General features: G+C 38.4%; 2 protein-coding genes across 12 annotated transcripts in view; one reads left to right on the top strand and one right to left on the bottom strand.

The window, feature by feature from the left end:
* The window catches only part of ADAM23 (ADAM metallopeptidase domain 23), a 73664-nt gene extending 61807 nt beyond the window's left edge, over nucleotides 1–11857 (top strand). For 5 of the 11 annotated variants that reach the window (XR_011097677.1, XM_068685953.1, XM_068685956.1 and 2 more), the window contains one exon: nucleotides 8575–11857. Coding sequence is in view for 9 of the 11 variants with exons in the window: in XM_068685957.1 (XP_068542058.1) it covers nucleotides 8575–8703 (129 nt within the window). In the remaining 2 variants the exon portion in view is untranslated. Of the gene's footprint in view, nucleotides 1–1003; nucleotides 1095–4129; nucleotides 4185–8574 lie in introns of all 11 variants that reach the window. The other 6 variants (XM_068685951.1, XM_068685950.1, XM_068685958.1 and 3 more) reach the window with 4 other exon arrangements.
* The window catches only part of DYTN (dystrotelin), a 45075-nt gene continuing 31320 nt past the window's right edge, over nucleotides 7347–21101 (bottom strand). Inside the window, 1 exon segment of the mRNA XM_068685974.1 lies at nucleotides 7347–7434. The gene's annotated coding sequence lies outside the window, so the exon portion shown is untranslated.

Here is a 21101-nt window from a genome sequence, read left to right on the forward strand (position 1 = left end):
TGATTTTGAGAGACTGGGATAGGAGGTAAGAACTGTTTTTGAAGGCTATTCCTGGATATTTAAATTTTTAAACACAGTGTGCAATATGCTGCAAAAGAACTGTTGTGTTGGTTTTGTCTTGAGCTCAGATGCAATTAGCTTTACATCAAAGAGTACTCAATAGGTAATTTTTGTGCACAGCAATTAAAATGGTAAAATACTCAAATCTACTGTCTGTTTTCTTCCACCCTGTGTAAATAGAGCACTTACGGGTCAATTATGAATTTCTTATTTAAGTGTTCTCTTGCCTCTTCAGAAAAGTGCACAAATATATGTTGTGCTGCGGCTTTTTGTTGCTTTTTTTCCTGCTCCACCCTTCCCCACTTTGTTGTTAAGTAGCTTCTTGAGAATGATGAAGAGATGCTTTGATGTTTGGAAAGCTTAATGGGAATACAGCTTTTATGTCAACTTCTGTTCCTTATTATATAATCCTTTCCTTTGTCAAACAATTGTTTGTAAATTTAGCATTGACGTTAACGGTAGGGAGTCTGGACTCTGATTAGCAAGTAGTGCTAGATGCTCTCAGCTCAAATTAAAAAGTCTACCACCTTTCAGGGTCTACTTAAAAAAAAATATGGGGGAGGGTGGTGATTTTTTTTTTCATTTGCTGTAGTCATAGAACATATAGCATTTATAATGTTACCTTTCAGTTAAGGAATTATTTACAGATTTCATAGTGTCCTCAGTTAAAGTTCTTTTACTAGATGATGGAATAAGTCACAATGGAATTTACTGTCTAATACTAGATACTGTCTGTGGTAGAAGTCAGCATAGCACACAGGGCAGAAACCAACAGCTTTGTTCATTCTTGCTATTAAAAGTTGGGCCTGCTGAAATTGTCTACAGATACCACCTTGTGTGGTGTCTGTATTTCTTGAATTGTTGACTACCCTTCAGTTGCTTCACTTAATGTGAATACAGTGGTTGGTTCTTATGTCTTTCTTACCGTAATCCTTTATCACAGGTCCTAGTGCCACCAATCTTATAATAGGCTCCATCGCTGGTGCCATCCTGGTAGCAGCTATTGTCCTTGGGGGGACAGGATGGGGCTTTAAGTAAGCAATGCCGCATGTCTTCTCTTCAGTGGCTATGGCATTTCTATTTCTTGCTTACATCACTAAATTTTGAGTTCCTGCTACAAGATTTTTAAGGAACCCCCTCCCACAAACAATAACAAAGTGTTTTACAGAGAGAGAATTAGGCATGTGCTGAACAAGAGGAAGAAATGGATTCAAAACCAGCCAATGTCATCAGGGTGCAAAGTTGAAGAACAATAAAAGAAACAATTGAACATTCATGAATTCATCCTAACAATTAGCAAGTAAGCTCTTTTTTAAATTTCCAGTTAGTAGTGTTGTTCTCTTTCAATTGAATACAGTGGTTAAAATTCCCAAAAGATAAATTTATTGGGAAGTTTTTATTTTTGAATGCAATAGTACTTTAAAACTGATTTTTTTTTACATATAACATATTATTTTAAGTGAAAAATGCTAAGTGGTGGCAGTACATAAATAGTTTAGAGTAACACAAATGCATTACTGAAACAGTTGTCTCAGAAATACCAGAACTAACTTTCGTTTCTGGCTGCTTGTTTTTTATTGCTGAATCACAATTTTAATAAAATTTCAGCTTAGCTTTAGAGAGAACACTTTGAAACCTCAAAGTCTCTCCTGAAAGGTAAGAACTGTTCTCACCTGTTTCTAGTTCAGTGTGTCGTATAGCTATCAAGAGTAACATTATAGTCATTCTACTTGTGACCATTAAAGAGAGTCATGTGCAAACATACTGAATTACTGATTTTTTTTATAGTGTCAGATCTATATGCATGCATGGTCCATATTTGGTAAAAAGATCTAAGTTTAGAACTAGTGCTTTAACCTTACAATTCAGGGAAGCACAAAAAAAAAGTAAATTTCCATGCTATTCAAGTTGCTATTGCTTTTCAGTAACATGAATTAAGAATAAGTCATGATAGGACAATAAACCATAATTCCTCAATAATCTTTTTTTTTATAATAATTGAAATAATGTTATATATTATCTATATTCATATTCCATGTATGACTTCAGGAAAAAAAAAATCCTAGTTGATGAAGAAGGATATAAAAACATAAAGATGACCTGATCATTATTTTCTCTCTTCATTCACTTTCAGAGGTCACCTGAAAATGTTTACTTCTGTTTGACTGTTACATTTTCATAGTGTCTAGTGACCTTAATTACACCTGTATGTAGAAGCAAAATAAATACCTTTCATCAGCCCAGCTGAAAATAGAGTTTGCACACACTGCTGAAAAGACAATTTTTCGTTCCTGTTGCACTGCCTGTCAGTATCAGGGTTTGCAGAAAGACCCAGCCTGTGCTGCGTTCATTCTAGTATTTCTCTAAACACTTGCTCAGGGCTTCATGCCTCGCACCCAGAGCTGGCCTGGAACAGGTGGAATTGGCGCTCCATGCGCTTCGCATGGCACTGGCACAAGCTGCAGAACTCTGTGTGTCCCTAGCAGGACTCAGAGCGCTGGTGTTCGGTGCTCCTCATTTACTTCAGTAAGAAAAGATTAAATACAAAAATGTATAAAAACATCAGTCAATTTTTAGCCCTGGGTGTATATATATGATTTTTATAAGCCTTTTTAATACCTGCTGATCGACTTACCTTGAGCTGCTTTATATTTTTGTTTTTACAGTTTCTCATTTAAATAAATTAAATCCACTTTCTTGTACGATAAATACTCCTGGTTCAGTCTCCACTATTTGTAAGCTACCACAGGACATCTCAAAACAACGTAGCTTTAATATAGTCCCATACCTTTACCATTGTGTCTCATACTATGACAGATAAATATTTTCCATATTTATAAATAGTTAAATAATTGTTTCTGGTATTTATGCATTTTTATTGTGTTTCTACATCAAATTTGTGTTCAAAAGGAGAGATTCCAAATGAGGTATGTATTTTAGAACATGCAGTGACAGATTTGGATTCGTATGTGGTGTTAACAAATTAAGGAATTTGGATTCTTCCCATTTTGTGGATCTAAAGATTTCATGTCTAAAGGTCCAGTCTGTACCTTAAGCTTTTTACAAACTTTTTGTACATATCAAATATACTCTGTAGTATTAACAGATATATTTTTTTTCAACCATAACCTATAAAATGCAGAACTGTAGGATAGAGTTATCCTTTTACCTAAATAAGTCATATAAGCAGTGCAGAAAATTTTCAGGTTAGATGAAGAACTGATTGTTTTTTATTTTTACATTTTATTGCAGTTACCTTTTTAACTAAATACAGCCAAATTTTCTGCAAGGCTTGTGTAAAAATATTTTTTTTTAAATTGAGAACAACAATGTATGCACTTCTAACGTGATAATCTCAGAATCACCACTATTGCAACTTCCCATGGGAATTAACCAAACTATAGCTTGTTGAGAAGTATTTTTGGGCTAGTACTATGCCATCAGACATATGTCTGCTTAACAAGAAGTCATATACTTTCTAGACAGAGTATTTATCCCTAAATTACTTATTGCATTACAAATGTATTATTTGTTTAAAACACAGGACAAGCTATTAGAACATAAAAGCTTTAGGTGATTCTGAATTTTAGGTAAACTCTAAACTTTTTTTTTTATCTGTCTTGTGCCTTACCAGCCTTTGGCCTGGATCAAAGCTCTTTTTTATCAGTACTGTAGCACCTGTTCTTCTTTGCATCCTGCTGTCAATCTTTTACCCAAATATAAAGCTCATTATACCTATAGAGGATCTGTATTGGAAAAGTCTCGAAGTTGCTATCCTCAAAAGACCAAATGCAAGCATTCATTCTGTAGCAGAACCTCAAAAACACTGGCCTGGCCTAGCTCACAGCTTGAAGTGCATGTTTCTTCTGGGGGTTGGAGGCTTTTCAACTTGTATATGAAAGAGGTCTTGCATATGCAGACCCTCTGATACTTTGCTTTAAATATATCTGGAGGAACAGATGAGGATAATAAAGGACTTTAACTTTTCCTTTTTAAGCAAGTGATATGCAAATATGAGAGAAGGTAGCTAATGCTTTACAAACTGGGAGATGTGATTTCTGTTTCACAGGTTATCAGATTTTCATATGAACATACGGTACTGTGGTGTCAAGTCCAAATCAAACGTAAGCTGCAACTAAGCAAATTTTGTTCATGAACTGGGCCGGGGGGGAGGATTGCAAGGGAAGCATAAAAGTAGGCTTGATTCAAGTTTAGAGAAATTAGGTAAAAATTTACAGTCAATTTATAAGAATGAATTCTAGATTAATTTTTCTAATGAAGTTGACATGTGGATGCAATAGGGAAGGAAAAAAAGTCTGACCATCTTTGGGTGCATAGAGCCTTACTGAACCTTTCTGGTTGTTTGGAGTTAAAGGCAACTCCAAGCAGAGCTGTGAGTGGAAACCTTGTTAGGAAATAGATTTTATTTCGGTTGAGCTTTGCATAGTACTTTTAAAGCTGCTGGGGTTTAGACTGCATTAAAGGAAGTCCTATATATTTCTATTGGAACTCTGCTAGGCAGTATACAGAAATAAGGCATTAATGAAACATGACATTGATTTTGATGTAGCAAGTCTGTGCAAGATTTCAGTGTATGGCATTTTATACAGGACTGACACAGGGCAATTTTATGATGAGAGTATTTTTTATGTGGGCCTTCTGCATTGGCTGCGATGTCAGTATCAGGAGCATATGCTTATTGCATATATTCATGTACATTTGCAAAGCTACTGCAGTAATATAAGCCAATTAAATGCTTTTGTTATTGACTTTAACAATAAGACAGCTTTTAGTAATAAAGTAATGGTGCTAAGAATCAATGCTAGTAAAAGTGATGTAAATGTGCTCGGAAAAACTGCTTCTTGTTATATCACAAGGTGTAAGTGGCTGATAGAGAAGAATTGATAGTAAGTACAATTCTGTGTAGTTCCAGCAATTGTTTTGTAGCTAAAGAGCTCCAGGGTTTTCTGTTTTTTAAATGGAGGATTAACAGTTGAATTAAAAACTAGCTTAGCCCTTAGAGATGCCATATTTTTGTCTGGTCCATGCAGATGCATGTAGACCCCAAAAGCTTATGCAAGGTAGGGTGCTAAGAATGCTATTGGAGACCTTGTGAGGAAGTAGGTTTCATGCAGCACTGCCTTAAAGCATGTATCATGACCTAGATACAGCCACTACCTACATAAACATCAGTATCAGAATCAAATTATGTATTTTCTCACTTTTTTTTTTCCAAACTAGTACAATAAACAGCAGGTCAGCATTTTATTCTAAGCTACTTATATTAGCCTCTCATTTTGTTAATTTCAATTTTATTTTTTTTTTTAATAGCAAAAGGGTCATTTATTTAATTTCTTGACCAGCATTTGAACCATGCTTTAAGATTAAGAATGCTTATGAAAGCATTGGCTATTTTAAATGATTAAAATACTGGCTTTAGACAAATCTTTAAATACTTCAGTAGAGGATTTGCAAGTAATAGACTGTGTAACCACATGCCTAATTAGTGGGGAAAAGAAATGCAGATGATTACAGAAAGATATTTATTGCATATATCCAGCCTTTTTTAAAAACATTTTTTCTTCTCTGAAATATTTTTTCCTTTGTAACAATAACCATAGTATGCAGTATAATGCTTTATCGTATTACAGCGTAGTATGTTTTTTTGGTTCAGAATCATCTATGATTTTGTTTTTGTTAGAGATTTTTTTCTGGTCAGATTACAGACTGGAAGTCTGACTATCATTATTTAACTAGGCATTAAAATGTTAAATGCAAAAAGTAGTTAATATGCTTAAAGATTTTCCACATGAAACAACAAACTAGGAAACAGCATCATTCTCTTATGTGGCCTTCCCTACAGGTCTCTTCTGCTTGCCCTGCTATTTGGTTTCCCCACAGATGGCCCCAGTTTGCTCGGAATACACTGTTAAAAGACAGCAAACTTGTTTTATTTTCAGATAGAGGGAAGAATTTTAAAAGGAGTTTAGTTTAGTAATCAGTTGGAGTTGTGTATCACAGATAGTTGCTGTCATACATTGAAATACCCCACTACTTTTTCTAAGGGAGACATCCATTTACTTGTGTCTTGGGCTCTATCAGTACTGGGTTTGAAACAGCTTTCAGCATGCACTAGTGCAGAGCAGCTCTGCTTGTGTCCTGGGCAGAGTACTCACAGCCTCTGTTCTTCAAATTCTACAGTTGCCTGTTGTTCTGACTGGGTGTGGACAGGGGCCCAAGAAAACAACATGTATGAAACAGGCCCCGGAGATATGTCTAGTTAGATAATGTGATTGAATCAGAGTCAAAAGGATTTTGCCGAAGCTTACTTGAAGTTTAGCTTAATACTGTGTGAGAACTTTTGCTACTATAATACATAGCTATAAAATGGCGTGGGCTGCAAATATCCAGGATCTGAAAATCACCTAGTTCCATTTCTGTTCGTTCTTATTTTCTTAGGGAAGATAGCAACTGGTTCTATTTGCTGATTTAAGAAACACTGCTGCCTTCATTGTAGCTTTAAAATCATCCTGAATCATCAGCCATTTTAAGGCAGGTCAGGGAAGCACCTGACTGCTTACTTCTGTGAAGTACTAAGACTGCAGCAGAGATCTGTGGCAAGTTCTTAATGCTTTGCACATGTACTATGCTGCCATATAGGCACTGTAAGTGATGCTCAGTGTTTCAGAGGCTGTTTCAGGCTAATGTCTTCAGTGTTCTTTTGATTCATCAGGTGTTGTTTTTTTCTTCCCCCTCTTACAACACTCATAACAGAATATCCAAAGTGAAGAAAGGCAATAATTGGATTAGTATCTTATTCCTTGAAATGTGTATTTCAGATGGATGAAATACAGATCTGGCCTCTGTAGCTTGCTCTAAGAATTTAAAAAAAAATTTACTTGGTTTAATTAAAATAAGTTCAGATAACAGAATGTAATTTGGTACATGTTTTAATGACTTGTGCACTTAAAACTAACCGGAACATGATACTTTCCCTAGAGTAAGAGGACAAATTATGTCATCCAGATTTTTTACATGCATTGATTATTTGCTTTAAGGGACTGACTAATTAGTTGGTCATCACTAGTGTTTGAATTTGGGTATCCTAGACAGTGTTTAAAGGGGGGATGGGGAAAAAGAAGCAGATACCCTTCTCACATTGAAACAGGCAGGATAAGCATATGCAAAACACATTTTAAGTCACGTTTAACCGAGTTACTGAATTCGTACTACTTACCATGCAGCTTCTACAAGATGGCCTGAAAAAAATAAAAACAAAAACTTACCTTAGATTTAACTGTAGTACAGAGGAGGATGGATTGAGGTACTGAAGTAAAGTCAATTTCATTCAAATGAAGTGTTAGTACAGTACTCCTAGAGGAGAAATGATTGAAAAAAATAAAAATGAATATTGTGGTATCTCAAAAGCCAACAATTCTTACAAAGCATGCACTTTACAAAAATACAGGCACTGGTACCCAAAGAAAATACAAAACAAAGGATGCCTACTAGTCTTTGACAGTCTTCTCAAAAAGAAGTTGCCTTTGCAAGCATGCATTAGTGTCTTAATCCACTAGGAAAATTTTGTGTATTGTATATTTAATGTGACAACAGTGATGCTGAAATTGCCTTTCTAGCGGGCTGAAGAAACTAGAAAATCCTGGGGATGATACGTAGCTTTTAGGGAATTAATGAATTCCTGTTTCATATTTTTTGCATGTCAGTTTGGTGGCGGTAGTGGTGCATATGCCCAATGTGAGAACTAAATGCATGAGCCCCTTGCTTGATGCCCCACATAAAGCCAGATACTGGGGAGGTTGCACCTAACTTTTGTTGTTGCTTTGTGGTGTCTTGCTGTTTGACGTAGGATATCAGTATCGTAGGAGACTGGATATCACCTACCAGGCTGATATCCACTATTAACATTAAATTCTGACCATGCAATGTGTAAAGCTGTCCAGTCTCCTTCGAGTGCAATGTCTGCTATATTTTGCACCTTACTGAGATTCTCAGCAGTTGTGGTCAATAGTGTGGTAAATGCTCACAGAGATTCTCACGTTTCCTTGCATGAGAACATGCAAACTAAATTCTGGAATAACCAAAGATGGGCACCTGCTATGAGAACTAAAGTCTCTGTGTGCTTACATATTTACTATTGACTTGATTCCACTCAGGTATATGCATGCTTTCTTGGCCTAGTAGACAAACATTACTATGGTCTGAACATTTCTACAAATTTAGAGCATTGAAGTGCTACAGAAAAAAAATTCCATATGCCAGTGTGATCTTCAAACTTCACAATGAAATTAATACTTGATACTGTGCTACAGGAAGCCTGCAACCAAATTCCTTGAATTGTTACCTCTTGGAAAGGTGACTTGTTAAGCTGACACAGTGTGAGCTTTTTACTTTACTATGACCTTAGCGTTGGCTTTGTTCATGTAATATCTAACTAATGTTTTGCTTTTTTTTTCCCTACCCCTCTTTTCTACTCCTTTTGATGCAACCTGGAAGAAATGTCAAAAAACGAAGGTTCGATCCAAGTCAACAAGGCCCTATCTGAAGAAATGTAATTTAAAAAGTTGCTTCTTGCACTACCGGATTTTGGGTATGGTATCTTTGCTGTGGCTGTGCAGGAACTAAATCAATATGGAAGAACATAAGAAACAACAGCTACAACCACAATGTTGGAATGTTAGGAAGTGAGAAGATAAAAACTGTCCTTTTTGGAGATAAGTTCAAAATAATTCCTCCAGTCACCTTTCTCTTGTTAACATTAACTGATAAGCATTACAAGCAGTTTCACAATCAGTTTGTTTTTTTTTTTTCCTTTTCTCAAACAAAGGAGGAGACACACAGACCCAAGTACAGTAAGAGAACTATTCCAAAATAATGAAATAGCGAAAGATTTTTTTCCCAGCCTGCTGGCACTCTAACTTCACCTGAGTTCGCATGACTTCCTTTTTCTTAACAAACTCCAGTGGCATGAGGAGCTAATTACAAAAGGGTAACCTGCATGGCTCACATTACAAACAACTGACATAACAAGCTGACCCCAAGCAGAATCTGCAGCCCGATAAATACCAACCACTGGAAAGATGGTACCAGGCTCTGGCAAACTTTGCGGCCATACAGTGTGCTCTGTCACTGGACTTCAGAGCTCCCTGCTCTATGAGCTCGCTGTCCACTTTGTTTGGTCTCCTGGGCCAGGAGCCTGTTGGGTACGGAAGCTATTGAGTGGTGGATGTAGTTCTTCCGAGAAGGAAAAAGTGTAAATATGGAAATAAGATTTTGATGTATCATTTTCACAGATTATATATATACAGAGAGAAAAAGGATTTCCGTATAAAAAGGTTCTATTCTTTACGTAAATCTATTTTTGATGTTGGGTTTGTTTTTGTTTTCTTTGCTCCCCCTTTTTTCTGTAGCATGTTGTACAGCAAGTGTTCTGGGCTTGCTCAAAAAAGGCAGAGAATAGCATGCAGATGCAGGGAGTTGTGACACCAAACATACATGGTCTAATGTTTGAATGCTCGAAACCAAAAACAATGAAAATGTGTAAATGCATATCTATGTATTGACTATAAGTCTGGATTACTTCTTACTTTGGCTGTTTCTTGACAGATCTTCTGTAATACCATGTCAGAAAGTGACACCCTCAAATTAATCACAGAAGTGCCAAGCTTTTTTTTTTTCTTAAACTATAGCTGTGTGTGTTTTTGTCTAGATTCTGTGAAATAAAAACTTAAATAAGCCTTAAAACACTAACAATATGAACAGCTTGGAGCACGTTATTCTTCTCTTCCCTTTTGCCCACCAAAACCAACTTGCAAAGATGACTGACACTTCTGACTCACTCCCTGTATCTCCTTGATGCATTCCACTTTTCCAGGTATAATGCAAAATTAGCATTTTGACACTTTGCTACTGATACTTAGTAACAAAACGTGTAAAAATCCCATATAATTGTAGGGGGAGGTTGTGTTGTAATTATTATTATTTTTTTATTTAGGTATACCGTGTGTACAAACAGATTTTTGCAGAGCAGCAGTACTGCTCCTGTAGTAACCAGGCTACCCTGGGTATATCTGACATGAGAAAGGTATGAAGAGAGCTAGTTTGGGACTCCCTTAAAGCACAGACCTGTAAGGTCTGGCTCACCCTTTTTATCCTGATTTAAAACTTACATGAAATAAATTATGTAAGTGAAGTGGCCTGAAAATTTAATTGCTATAAAAGATAATCAGAATTAAAGATTCTTCTGTATTTTTTTTTGTTTAAACGTTGAACATTAGTAACTATGGAAGTCCAGTTTTACAACATATTCCATCTTTGTTCAGTGAAAATCTCCCTTGAGTAAGCTTTAACAGTCAGAAACAATGCTGCAGATTTCTTGTGACTTACTAAAAAAAAAATAAAGAAAACCTTTCTCATTTCAGTTATATTTCTTATTATGATGTTGGATCCAACAGTCTCACAAGAGAACTACAATGTATTGTTTTGGTTGACAGTTATTATTAAATGTTTCTAAACAGCTTTAACATAATCACATTAAACACTTACTACATTATGGATTAAAGGTGCTGCACACAGGTAGTCAATATTGACATATAATATAAATCATATTCTGAAAAATTCCTGCCTAACTTCAAGCAGAATTAAGTTAGTAACAATAATTCTATGGCAAACCAAAAATACTTGCAAATATATTAACGGCCTCTAAACTTAGTTTTGTTGGGAACATAATCCCCAACTTTAAGAGTTCTGCTCCCAAAGTAAGTGTAACTGCAATTGAAATATCAATGGTTACCAAAAATGAAATAAAATCAACTGAATATATATGTAAGCTACCTGTGTAATAAACCTTTGAGGAGCATTTCACAAACAACATTGTAAATGTGCGATGTGATGTTTTAAATCAGACCACAGTGGTCCCCAAATATTATGTACATATATTCAGTGCTGGAGTAACTTTTAATTTACACCAGCAGTTTCATAGGAATTATGATTTCTTGACCTACTTTATGCTCCACTCACCAGCCGTTGCCTCTATGTGGAAGAACACATTTGCTTTCTGCCCTGTGTGTACAGAATGTAAAGTGATAACACGGCACAGAGTGGGTCCAGGTTGAAGTGCTTTCTGTGGTATTAGACAATAAAGGCTGTTTTAGCTAGGTGTTGATTTTCTACATCATGTCTTTGCTGTGCTTTGGAAAGTATATACACGTTTAATTTGTTCATCACAGCACCATCAAAAGAAGACATGGTCAGCAATGTTTGCATTTTGCCCACTGTACATCTGCTTCATTATTTCTTGTCCAGATGAACAGAAAAACTGGTAACTATAGCTCATTCCAGTTTGCTGCATGATCTCACTGAATTGATCTGACCCTCCTAAAAGAGAAGTCTGCTAGGCAAATTAACAGACGTATAGGTGCATGTTAAAAGAAACAGATTACTTAAGGCTGGAATTTAACTAATTTTTCTTTACTATGCAAAGATGGGTATTGCACAAACAAATTCAAGACAAATGTCTGAGGAAATGCCATAGAATACTTGAAGTTATGTTTTAAGCCTACTTAATCATGTTTTATATTCATTATTGCTTCCACTGTTATTCTTTTTTTAAAAGTGATTTGTAATTATTTTTTTTAGTGCACAACTTGATGTTATAAATCATTTTTTTGTTTGCGGTTAATACTCATTCATATCTTGTTGGCTGCTAACGAATGGAAATTCAATAGTCTTTGTTCTGCATCTTAGCAAGATGAGTATTAAAAACATCATGAACATGGAATGGAGGAGTTTTTAATTTTCAATCACTTTTTCCTTATTTATTCTCTCAGTTTTTGTTTAATTTTATAACATTACAGTTATAGCAGTGGAAACCGACAGGAATTTACTTTGACTTGAAGATCTCTCAAACTTTGTCACATCTCACAGCAAGGGGCCCTCTGCAAGAGGATGCTGTGCACACGCTTTCTGACACAGGTGGGGCTCAAGCCTCAGAGCACAGTGTTGAGCAGGCAGGGAAGGGGGGGTTTTGTGCCTGCTTCAGGCCCCCCTTCAGTGAGTTGAAGGAGAGCTGTGTGCATTAGTTAGTTGAGGAGAGCCTTTCACATTTCAAAAAATCTGAATAATTGAAGTCTAAATGAAGCAATTTTTAAAAAATGTTTTAAAGGCCTCAGTAGATACTATGGTCATAATTTTAATGGATTATTGAAAGAAACTCTGTCCGTCCATCCATCCCCCCTCCCCTGACTAATTCTGCTTTCTCCAGCTACAGATGGGGAAACAAATTAGTCTCTTGTCTTAGTCCTGCCACAGTTACATACGGAAGCACACTCATTTAGAAGTGCGGAGCAAGGGAAAACTATCATTAATGGATCTATCATCCACTTTTATTTCCTGTCATTTGAACATAGAAGGATTTGTCTGTGAACAATATTACCATGCAGACATTCTTGCTATAATTACAGTAGACAGTCAGTCCTAAGATAGGAGTTAAGCCCTTTGCAGCATACAAACACAAAAGCAATAACAGAGATTCATAAATGCTTTTGATTTTGCAAGAAACATGAATTGTTCTTTAAAATTTAGAAACCTTTCACTAATACACCAAGAAATATTGAAGAGTGATCTTACTGTTAAGAACAAACCAACAAAACACAGCAGCAAGTCATGTTGTACAAAGCAGAAAAACCCTCTTTTATTCCAGGTTCACTTATTATAGATTTCTACCCACAAGAGCTGAAAAAATAATTAAACATGATTCATCAGGAATACAATAGAGACTGTTTAAGTGCCTCCAGAAAGCTTCAAGAAAAAAAATGAAATAACTAGAAATTTTAGTAAGTAATAATGCTAAAACCAACACTATTGAAAGCAAAAGGTCACACAATGAGATTATCTTAAAGATGCACATACTACAGTTCTGTTCAGAGCTCAGCAAGCAAAGCAGCGCATCTGCAGATGTTTGGTTTTTGGAAAAAGTTATTTAGTGGAAGCTTGTAATGCAAGAAGATAACATGGCTTCTGGGTAAGTACAAGGACTCTATCAGGCTAGTGCAGGCATCTCCTTAATGTGTTACTTCCGAGCAACTGCGCACTGCTGAAGGCAACATCGTTCCGAATACTCTGATTGCAGAAACACAGTAATCATGTACCAGTCCACTTAAAATCCCTGTTAAAGTTGTCTTTTAAAATAGCTTGTTTTTTTCATAAGTCACGGGATGCCCCTCAACTTTACCACTAGTAGCATGTTAAGCTGTGCTGTAGTACATGCCTTGTCAAGCCTGGTAACTCAAATCATGAAACAACTCTGTGGTTTTTACCTCCATTTCACAAGCACAGCTGTGCCCAGCTCCCATCGCACAGCCTGGGGAGTTGTCCCCATCCCCCAGTAGTCTCCTGCAACCCCAGAGGCCAGGTTTAGTCAGATGCACTGACCCAGGAAAATCGGTCCCCTTTACGTGACACTTAACTGGGGAGAGGCAGAAACCAGAACAACTCTCCTGGTCCAAGTCCAGTTCTCAGGCTTCACAAGCACAACACTGCACCACTTGAAAAAATTCCCCTAACTGTTCACATATCATACATTTACTGATTTCTTCAGCCATCAGACCAAAGTTTATGAACTTTGACTGCTTTTGGGACCAAGAAGTAGTAAGTTTTAATCTGCAGGTTTTGTCTATTGCTTGCAGTCCTACACAGAACTTCCTGAACACAGAGAAGTCCACAGAGAAAGGCAGCTTATTAAAGCCATGCTTTTAACTGAGGACCAAGGAATGAGCACATGGCACACACCTTACTTTGCAGGCTGGTTGTGTGCTGTGGGTCCCTAACATCAGTTTCCCCTCTCCTGCAGGGAGGAGTCTCCGCAGCCTAACCTGGACAGCAACCAACTAAGTAATGACACAAGCAAACAGCATTTTTGACTGGTTTCCCATTTCCAGCTTAGTTGATGACCACTTTCTTCTCAGGAATGAAAAGCACCTGGCTAACTCAAACCTAGTGCTGTTTGCATTGCTTAAGTTTCAGAGAAAACAGGAGAATTTGAAAAACAGGGACTTCACGGCAGCTGTGCTGAACTTGTTTCCACATCCATTGCAAAAAGCAATGGGCTGACAACTGACAGCTCCAAGTTTTCCCATTTGATTCCTTTCACAATATTCTGTGCACACTTGCATTTGTATGGAGATAAGAATTCACACCCTCAAGCATTTTGCCCTCACACATTAGATCCGAGGTATAATTTTGAGAATTTCCATGAAACAGAATAGGCACTGACCTTAATAATTCAAGATCGTTTCCCATTGATTTGGTCTCTGGACCATCGAGGCTGAGGTTTTAAATATCCACCATGTATCCACCCTTTAGAAGAGACTCTTCAGTACACATTAGGATGCTCCAGAACATTGAAACGTTCTTAACTACTACATGAAAGCTCCAGTATTCCCAGAGAAATACATCCAGTACTCCAGAACACTGAACAAATCAGCCATCAGTGTCCAATGCAAACAACAGCAGCAGGACGCCTTGTGGAGCTGCAGCACAGCTAAGTGACAGGACTTGTAACAGCACAGGCATTTTCTTCACTGAGAGAGAACTTTTACCCCCAGCTAACTGTGTGAGCACACAGGGGGCAGAGCTCCCGGAGGTGCTCCCAGTTGCTACAGACCTGCAACGAGTGCCCAGAGGAAGCCCTGTGCACCAGAAGGCTGCTGGGCACAGCCACCTTCGCAGCAAGACCACCTTCCTGCGCTGCTGGCAAAGCACCAGGGCCTCACCCAGGCAGGAGGGAGGGCAGGACCCCCTGCTCAATGCCAGAAACCTCCTCGTCACCCAGCTGACGCAGAGGAGCTCAGACAGGAGCCGTGACACTCCCTGGGGCGATGAGCACACTCCTCCCTGGCCTTGGGGCTACCTGAGCTACAGGCCTGGTGCTGCAGAGGTGCCCAGGGGGTTACAGAAGAAAATGGCACTAGGAGCAGCAGCTTATTTTCTGCGACACTGCAGCTTTGACCCACCTTGGACAGTGTCCTAAGAACCCTTGCACAATGGCAATGGGGCCTGTGCTGAATGACACCTTTTGCTATCAAGCCGAAGGAAGAGCCTGGGCTGTGCTGGCACAACACCCACCTTACTTTCCACTGGTGCTTGTGCCAAGCTGCACAGCAGCAGCATTAGGGACACTGAGTTCCATCTGTCTGCAGCACTTATGTTTGGCAAGGCCTGAACAGCGGCCTTAGCGCAGCCACACAAAGTATGCTTCCAGCCATCTCTGCAGCTTATGTAAACAGAGATGTGTTTATCTTCCTAACAAGAATCTCTTCCCAAATCATTGTTTAGAGCAGTCTAGTTTCCTCCCAAACACACCAACAACTATATAGAGAATGACTCTAGAGAACTTGCTACAGCAGTGCCTGCAGTAGTGTTAAGCAGTATCGATCAGCACTTTCAAAGAGAAAGCTCAAGTTACTTTCATAATACAAGGACAACAGTCTAAGCCTCAGTACTCCACTTAGACATTTATGTAGGCATTTGACATATTCTGACCATCTGTTTCCTCCCCAGACCTATTCCCTTGTCAATGTGCCCCGCTCTAAAAGTAAGGGTGGCACAACAATGAAATCAGATGGATGCAGACATAGTGCACAAGCAAGCCTGTTTGTTTGGAAATCATTCATTTCTCCCCTATTTCTTTTCAGGTACATCTGAACCCTATATTGCTATTGCAAGACTTGCTCCATTATGAAGTTACTGTTAACAATGGCATAGTTTACAGACAATACATGCTTGACTAGGATTTCTGTGTAACGAGAAAGCAGTTCCAAGAAACTGGAACTATTATAGTACCCTACAGCATTCACTGAAAAGCTTCAGGAAATTAAAGATTTTAAATTCTCCCTTGTTTAATGAGGAGGCCCTGAACTCAAAGACTCAAAACTGCCTCATTCACGGGAAGTATGGAACAATTCCCTTACATAGCAGGATCATGACTACAAGCTGTTGGATCAGAGGGCTTGACAGGTAAGCAAAAGATTCAGGTCCCATTTTATTTTGCCTTAGTGTTCCTTCCTGATTTGGCGGGGTATTCTCCACTTCAACCACAAGATCTTTGACATGAACCACATTACTCAAACATGATCTTTAGCACCTAGACCAGAGAGCTCTGATTTTAGGCAGAACCACTTGCCTAATACGGTTTTCACAACCCTGCACAGAGGCATTCAAAATAATACCTTTTCACAGAGTATGCTGCTCCTTAGGCATGCTTAATGAAGAAGACCTTGTTAAATAAAAGAGTCTCTCCAGATGCTCAAGAGCTGATTTAAAGATAAACTCGCTACATAGAATTTCCACTCTAGTATCACCTTTGTAACATCTCTTTGAGAGTAGGTTTCAAAGGATGTTTGTGAAAGAAAGAGGGGTTTCAAAGGCCTTCTCAGAATGAACTGAGCTACTAAGTAATAACAAATAAAAAACAATGCTTCATCTGCCTCTATCATACTGCTCCTTACTGAAAATTTGTGGGTTTTTTTCTTTTTTTTTTTTTTTTTTTTTTGGTCTGGTCTAACTACTCTGACTAACAGAGCTTGTACTACAACTCCTGGAGTTGTGTTTTTTTTTTAGTGCCTGAGAATACTCAAGGAAGGAGAGGGGAAAATCAGGAAGAACTAATGCCTTTATTCTTGACCATGGAGGTATCAGAGCAGCACTCAATGACAGGGACATCCCTTCATTCAGAAGCTAATAGCTGTCTGAATATAACTATTTTGAATGTCATTGAAATTTAAGAAAGTTTCTCTAAAAACTACACTGAATGGTTAAAGGGAGACAACTTGCCCACAAGGCAAGAATAGTGAGCTTTTAATGTGTTCCTTAACCAAAGGGGTTTATTTATATTTTCCTGGAATGTTTTAGCATATCTAGATAAAATATGGGATATTTATAGTCATATTCTTTACAAAGGTCATTTGCATTTAGTGTCATGTCACCAAACTATATTTTGAAAAAAATATACATTGATTTTCTAATCAACATTCCTGAGTTTGCACTTAAAAAATACCTGCTCTGGATGTATTTTAAAAGTTTGTGTTAACTACATTTGATGCAAGAAATATTACCTTTTTCACAGATTAATTTAGATCAGTGTCACTGATGAAGCCACTTCAAACATATGACTTATAGCACCTATATTTGATTTTGGGAAAAGGCCCCAAACATGCTACTGGTGACAGAGCTGCTCACATTTAGCAGCAGGTAGACAAGAAGAGATAAGACAACTTCTTTATTAAAGATCACTTTTAATAAAGACCTGCAGCTCCTTGGCAGTTCCTCACACCTTCTAGTGGAAGCAGAAGCCCATGGAGAAGAATGCACACTCTACCCATTTACAGTAAGTCCAAAATTTACCAGCGATTCAAAAGACCGTAATACCCAGAGTCCCTTCACACTTCTGGAACAGGATCAGAAGATCTAGCAATAAGAATTAAACCTCTAAGGGCTAAGATCTATATATCTGCCACAGTGGAAAAAGCAGAACAGGAGTAAAACCGATTTGATGACAAATGGGGAAACAAACAAAACAGGCTGAATTGCTTGCATGCTACACCACTAGTCACCTAGCATGAGATTGATGCAGATCAAGAAATACAAAACATTAGATTGACTTTGACCCGATTTGCTTACATGCAGTACTACCTGCACACCGGCTCACAGATCTGCATGCGTGTTTGTCTGAGTATTCAAAAGCTAGTACCAATTAGTAGCAACGGGCAAGACACAGAGGTATTCCAGACAAATACCACAAGCCCCTGTGTTCTAAACTCCAGAACAGCCACAAGTCCATGCATTCAAATCATCCTTTACAAGATTTCACATTCTAGGCAGTTTTAAAGACAGGATTTAGCAGGAATGAAAATGTTGCCTTCTAAAGTTGTAGGCAAGGAGAGATACTGGGTGCACCAGGAAAGAAATACCTGAGCGTTGCAGCTTGTAACTGGCTAAGGTGCAGCCAGAGAAGGTGACAAGCGATAGAAACACTGACGAGCTGTCAGGCAAGATACTGAAGCCCTTTGTTGACTGCACTATTAAATGTTCACACAGGAGCCTAGAGCATGTGAAGACAGTTTGAGGTAGCTTAGCTGGTTGGGTCTAGCAAAGAGGACACTGAAGAATGATCTAATAGATGTCTGTAACATCTGTTCATTTAACTGCAAAGATAACAGCCAAGTTCTTCTTGGTAGAGCTATACAGGGACAACAGTCACAAATTGGAAAACTCAATCTAGATAGTAGGAAAACAAATTTCCACCAGCAGCATGGTATGGCACTGGAACAGGTAGCCAATGAAACTGTTGAAATATCATCCCTGGAGGCCTTCAAGAGTTGGCTAGAAAGAGGCACAGCTGACTTGATCTAGTGCTAGTAATAGATGTGCCTGAAGTCAAAGTCTGAACTATAGACCTCCAGACGACTGCTTTCACCAACAGTTTTCAAACTTCATCAAATCCAGCAGAGCACAGAACTATGTGCTGGTAGAGGAAAACAGCAGAAGCAGAGCACCACAAACCTTGCATAACACTAGCACTTTGACACAGACCATTTATCAAGTTACACACACCAGCCTGGGCGGAGGTATAGGTGTGAGCAAATCATTTGGTGAAGATTTTTCCCACACACACTATTGTCCCTCTTTCTACTTACAGAATATCGAGTTCCTACTGATGGGATACAGACTGCTCACTAGCCCATATGACTTGCTAGCTGAAAATAATTTTTTGAAATAGTCAGTGTACTCTTCATACAAGTTCTGTATTCAGAGGCTTTCACTGTCCTTTACTAGGCAGTAGTGAAATTCAGAGTTCTGACTCAAAGCCCTCTAACTACCATTTTAAAAATTAATAAAAAATATCCACAAACAGACTTTGGATTGAGCGTAAGTATTTCATTTCCAAGAAGCTCTTAGGTATATTTGTCAGGGAGCCAATTTTTAGCAGTTTAATCTCCTGCTTAAGAGAATTTGAAAAGGTATAAGTGGGAGTTAGATCCTCATTTTGCCTTTGTGGATTTTGAAGGAGAAAAAATAACTAAAAATAAATAAATAAATCAAGTCTCTCTCATGTAAAGCAGACTTACAAACTAACCGACCTTTGGGATTCCCCACCCTCCCCCTCAAGAATCCTAAGTTTTGCTTTTGCCACCACTTGGCTTGATTTCATACAAAGCTGGGATAATTTAGAACCCAATTCAGCAAAACAAACTTTCAGCCAAGAATATTCCTTAGAAGTTTTTTTTTTTTTTTTTAGATCCTTTATCATGCAGATAATTTTAGCAAGTTTAGTGTTGCATTCATGTGCTCATGGAATCTACAGGCAAGCAATACACAGCAAGTACCATCATACCTTGCTGCCTCTCAGTCTCAATGCTGAACTTAATTTTTATCTGTAAAAACGCTTGCATTGCTGAAGCAACTATAAGCCATTGCCTGTTAACTGTTAATGGTAAACCAGGTAAACCACTTTGGAGGGTTTGAGGAAGCAAATATAAGCGAGCAGCTCTGCACAGATGTTTATGCCTTTATTCAAAATAGAGATACCGTTCAACTTTTCTCTCTTCTTACCCCCTATTCCTATAGCCTGACCATCTCAGCATTTGCTTATATTTTGTTGGTATTTTTTTCTGGTAAAACAAACAAACAAAAAACCCACAACTATTTTTTATTTGAAATATCTTTTGCAGCTATGAGTTCAAGAATAAATTTTCCTTGATAAAAGTCTGCTTTTGCAGATGTCCATGGATCTGTTCTACAGCCCATCTGAATTAAATCCATTCATAAGATACGGAGACCCACTGAAGACATGAACATCAGCTGTCAGGGGAATACATCATGCAGTACAGTGAAGTAAAGATTATTCATAGCCTAAAAAGGACACAGAGAGCTTTACTGAGCTCGTGGAATTGAATGAGAGGGCCCACCCTTCTATGTTTCTTCTCCTCTAGAAGGTTGAGGTGATGAATCCAATTAACAAAAGCGTCTTTCCCAGAAATAGAATGTGAGTGCTCTGGTTCAGAGGGAACAGAGGCTCAGGAAGTATTTGTGGAGCTGAGTATTTTATCTGTAGCAGTATTTCCCTTGAGCAGTGACTCTCATTTCTCTGAGAACCCCTCGTTCAGCACCCTTGGGTCTACCCAGAAAGATCCTGAGTGGAATGAAACCGATGTTGTTCTTGATCCAAAACCAGATAAAGTGCTCCCCAGAAGGGGACTCAATTAAATAAACTCACTTCTTAACAATGAATCCAGAAATGTTCCAGTTTGGCAGACATGTATCAACTCACAAGAAACATTTTGCCTTTTCCTTTCCAGTTGCAGCCTTTTGCTCTACACTTAACAGCACAGAGCAGACTCCTTAGAGCACTTCAACACAGACCCAGCAACATTAAGACAAAACACTGCTATGGCGCCTTAGTCCTACACCGGTCTGGCCTTCGGTGCCCAGGCCAAAAAAAAAAAAAAAAAAAAAAAGACACACAGAGCCTTTTCTTGCCTTGGGGTTAAACCACAACACCCATGTCTTACAGCAGCACTTCCCTTCCCTTCCCTCTCACCCCGCTCCACCCCCAAACACCGAGGCTAAGAGAAGCAGGCTGGTTGCTAAGGGCACCCCAGATAGCATAAGGGCCCCAAATCAGCTCCTAAGGAGGTGACTTAAACATGCTTCAGCATCCCTTTAGTCCTAGAGCCTGGGAGAAGGCAGGGTACTGGAATAGTCCATGTTTGTTAGTACAAAGAAAAAATGTTGGAGTTCCTACATGGAACAAGGCTTCACTCTGCCATGTTTTAAGGGCAAGCCATTGCACTCTTCAGTTCCTCCTGCAGTCTCTGTCTGCAGTTGGTGCTCACCATTCCCAACCCCACACTTTCTGAGGAATAAAAGGAACATCTGCAAACTTGCCAAAGCCCTAAAACAGAGTTACCTATTGGTTCAGGTCAGATGCTCTCTCACTCTCCCTAAGTTCCTTTTCCTGTTGTTAT

Source organism: Anas acuta, chromosome 6 (assembly GCF_963932015.1).
Source record: "Anas acuta chromosome 6, bAnaAcu1.1, whole genome shotgun sequence".
NCBI lineage: Eukaryota > Metazoa > Chordata > Aves > Anseriformes > Anatidae > Anas > Anas acuta.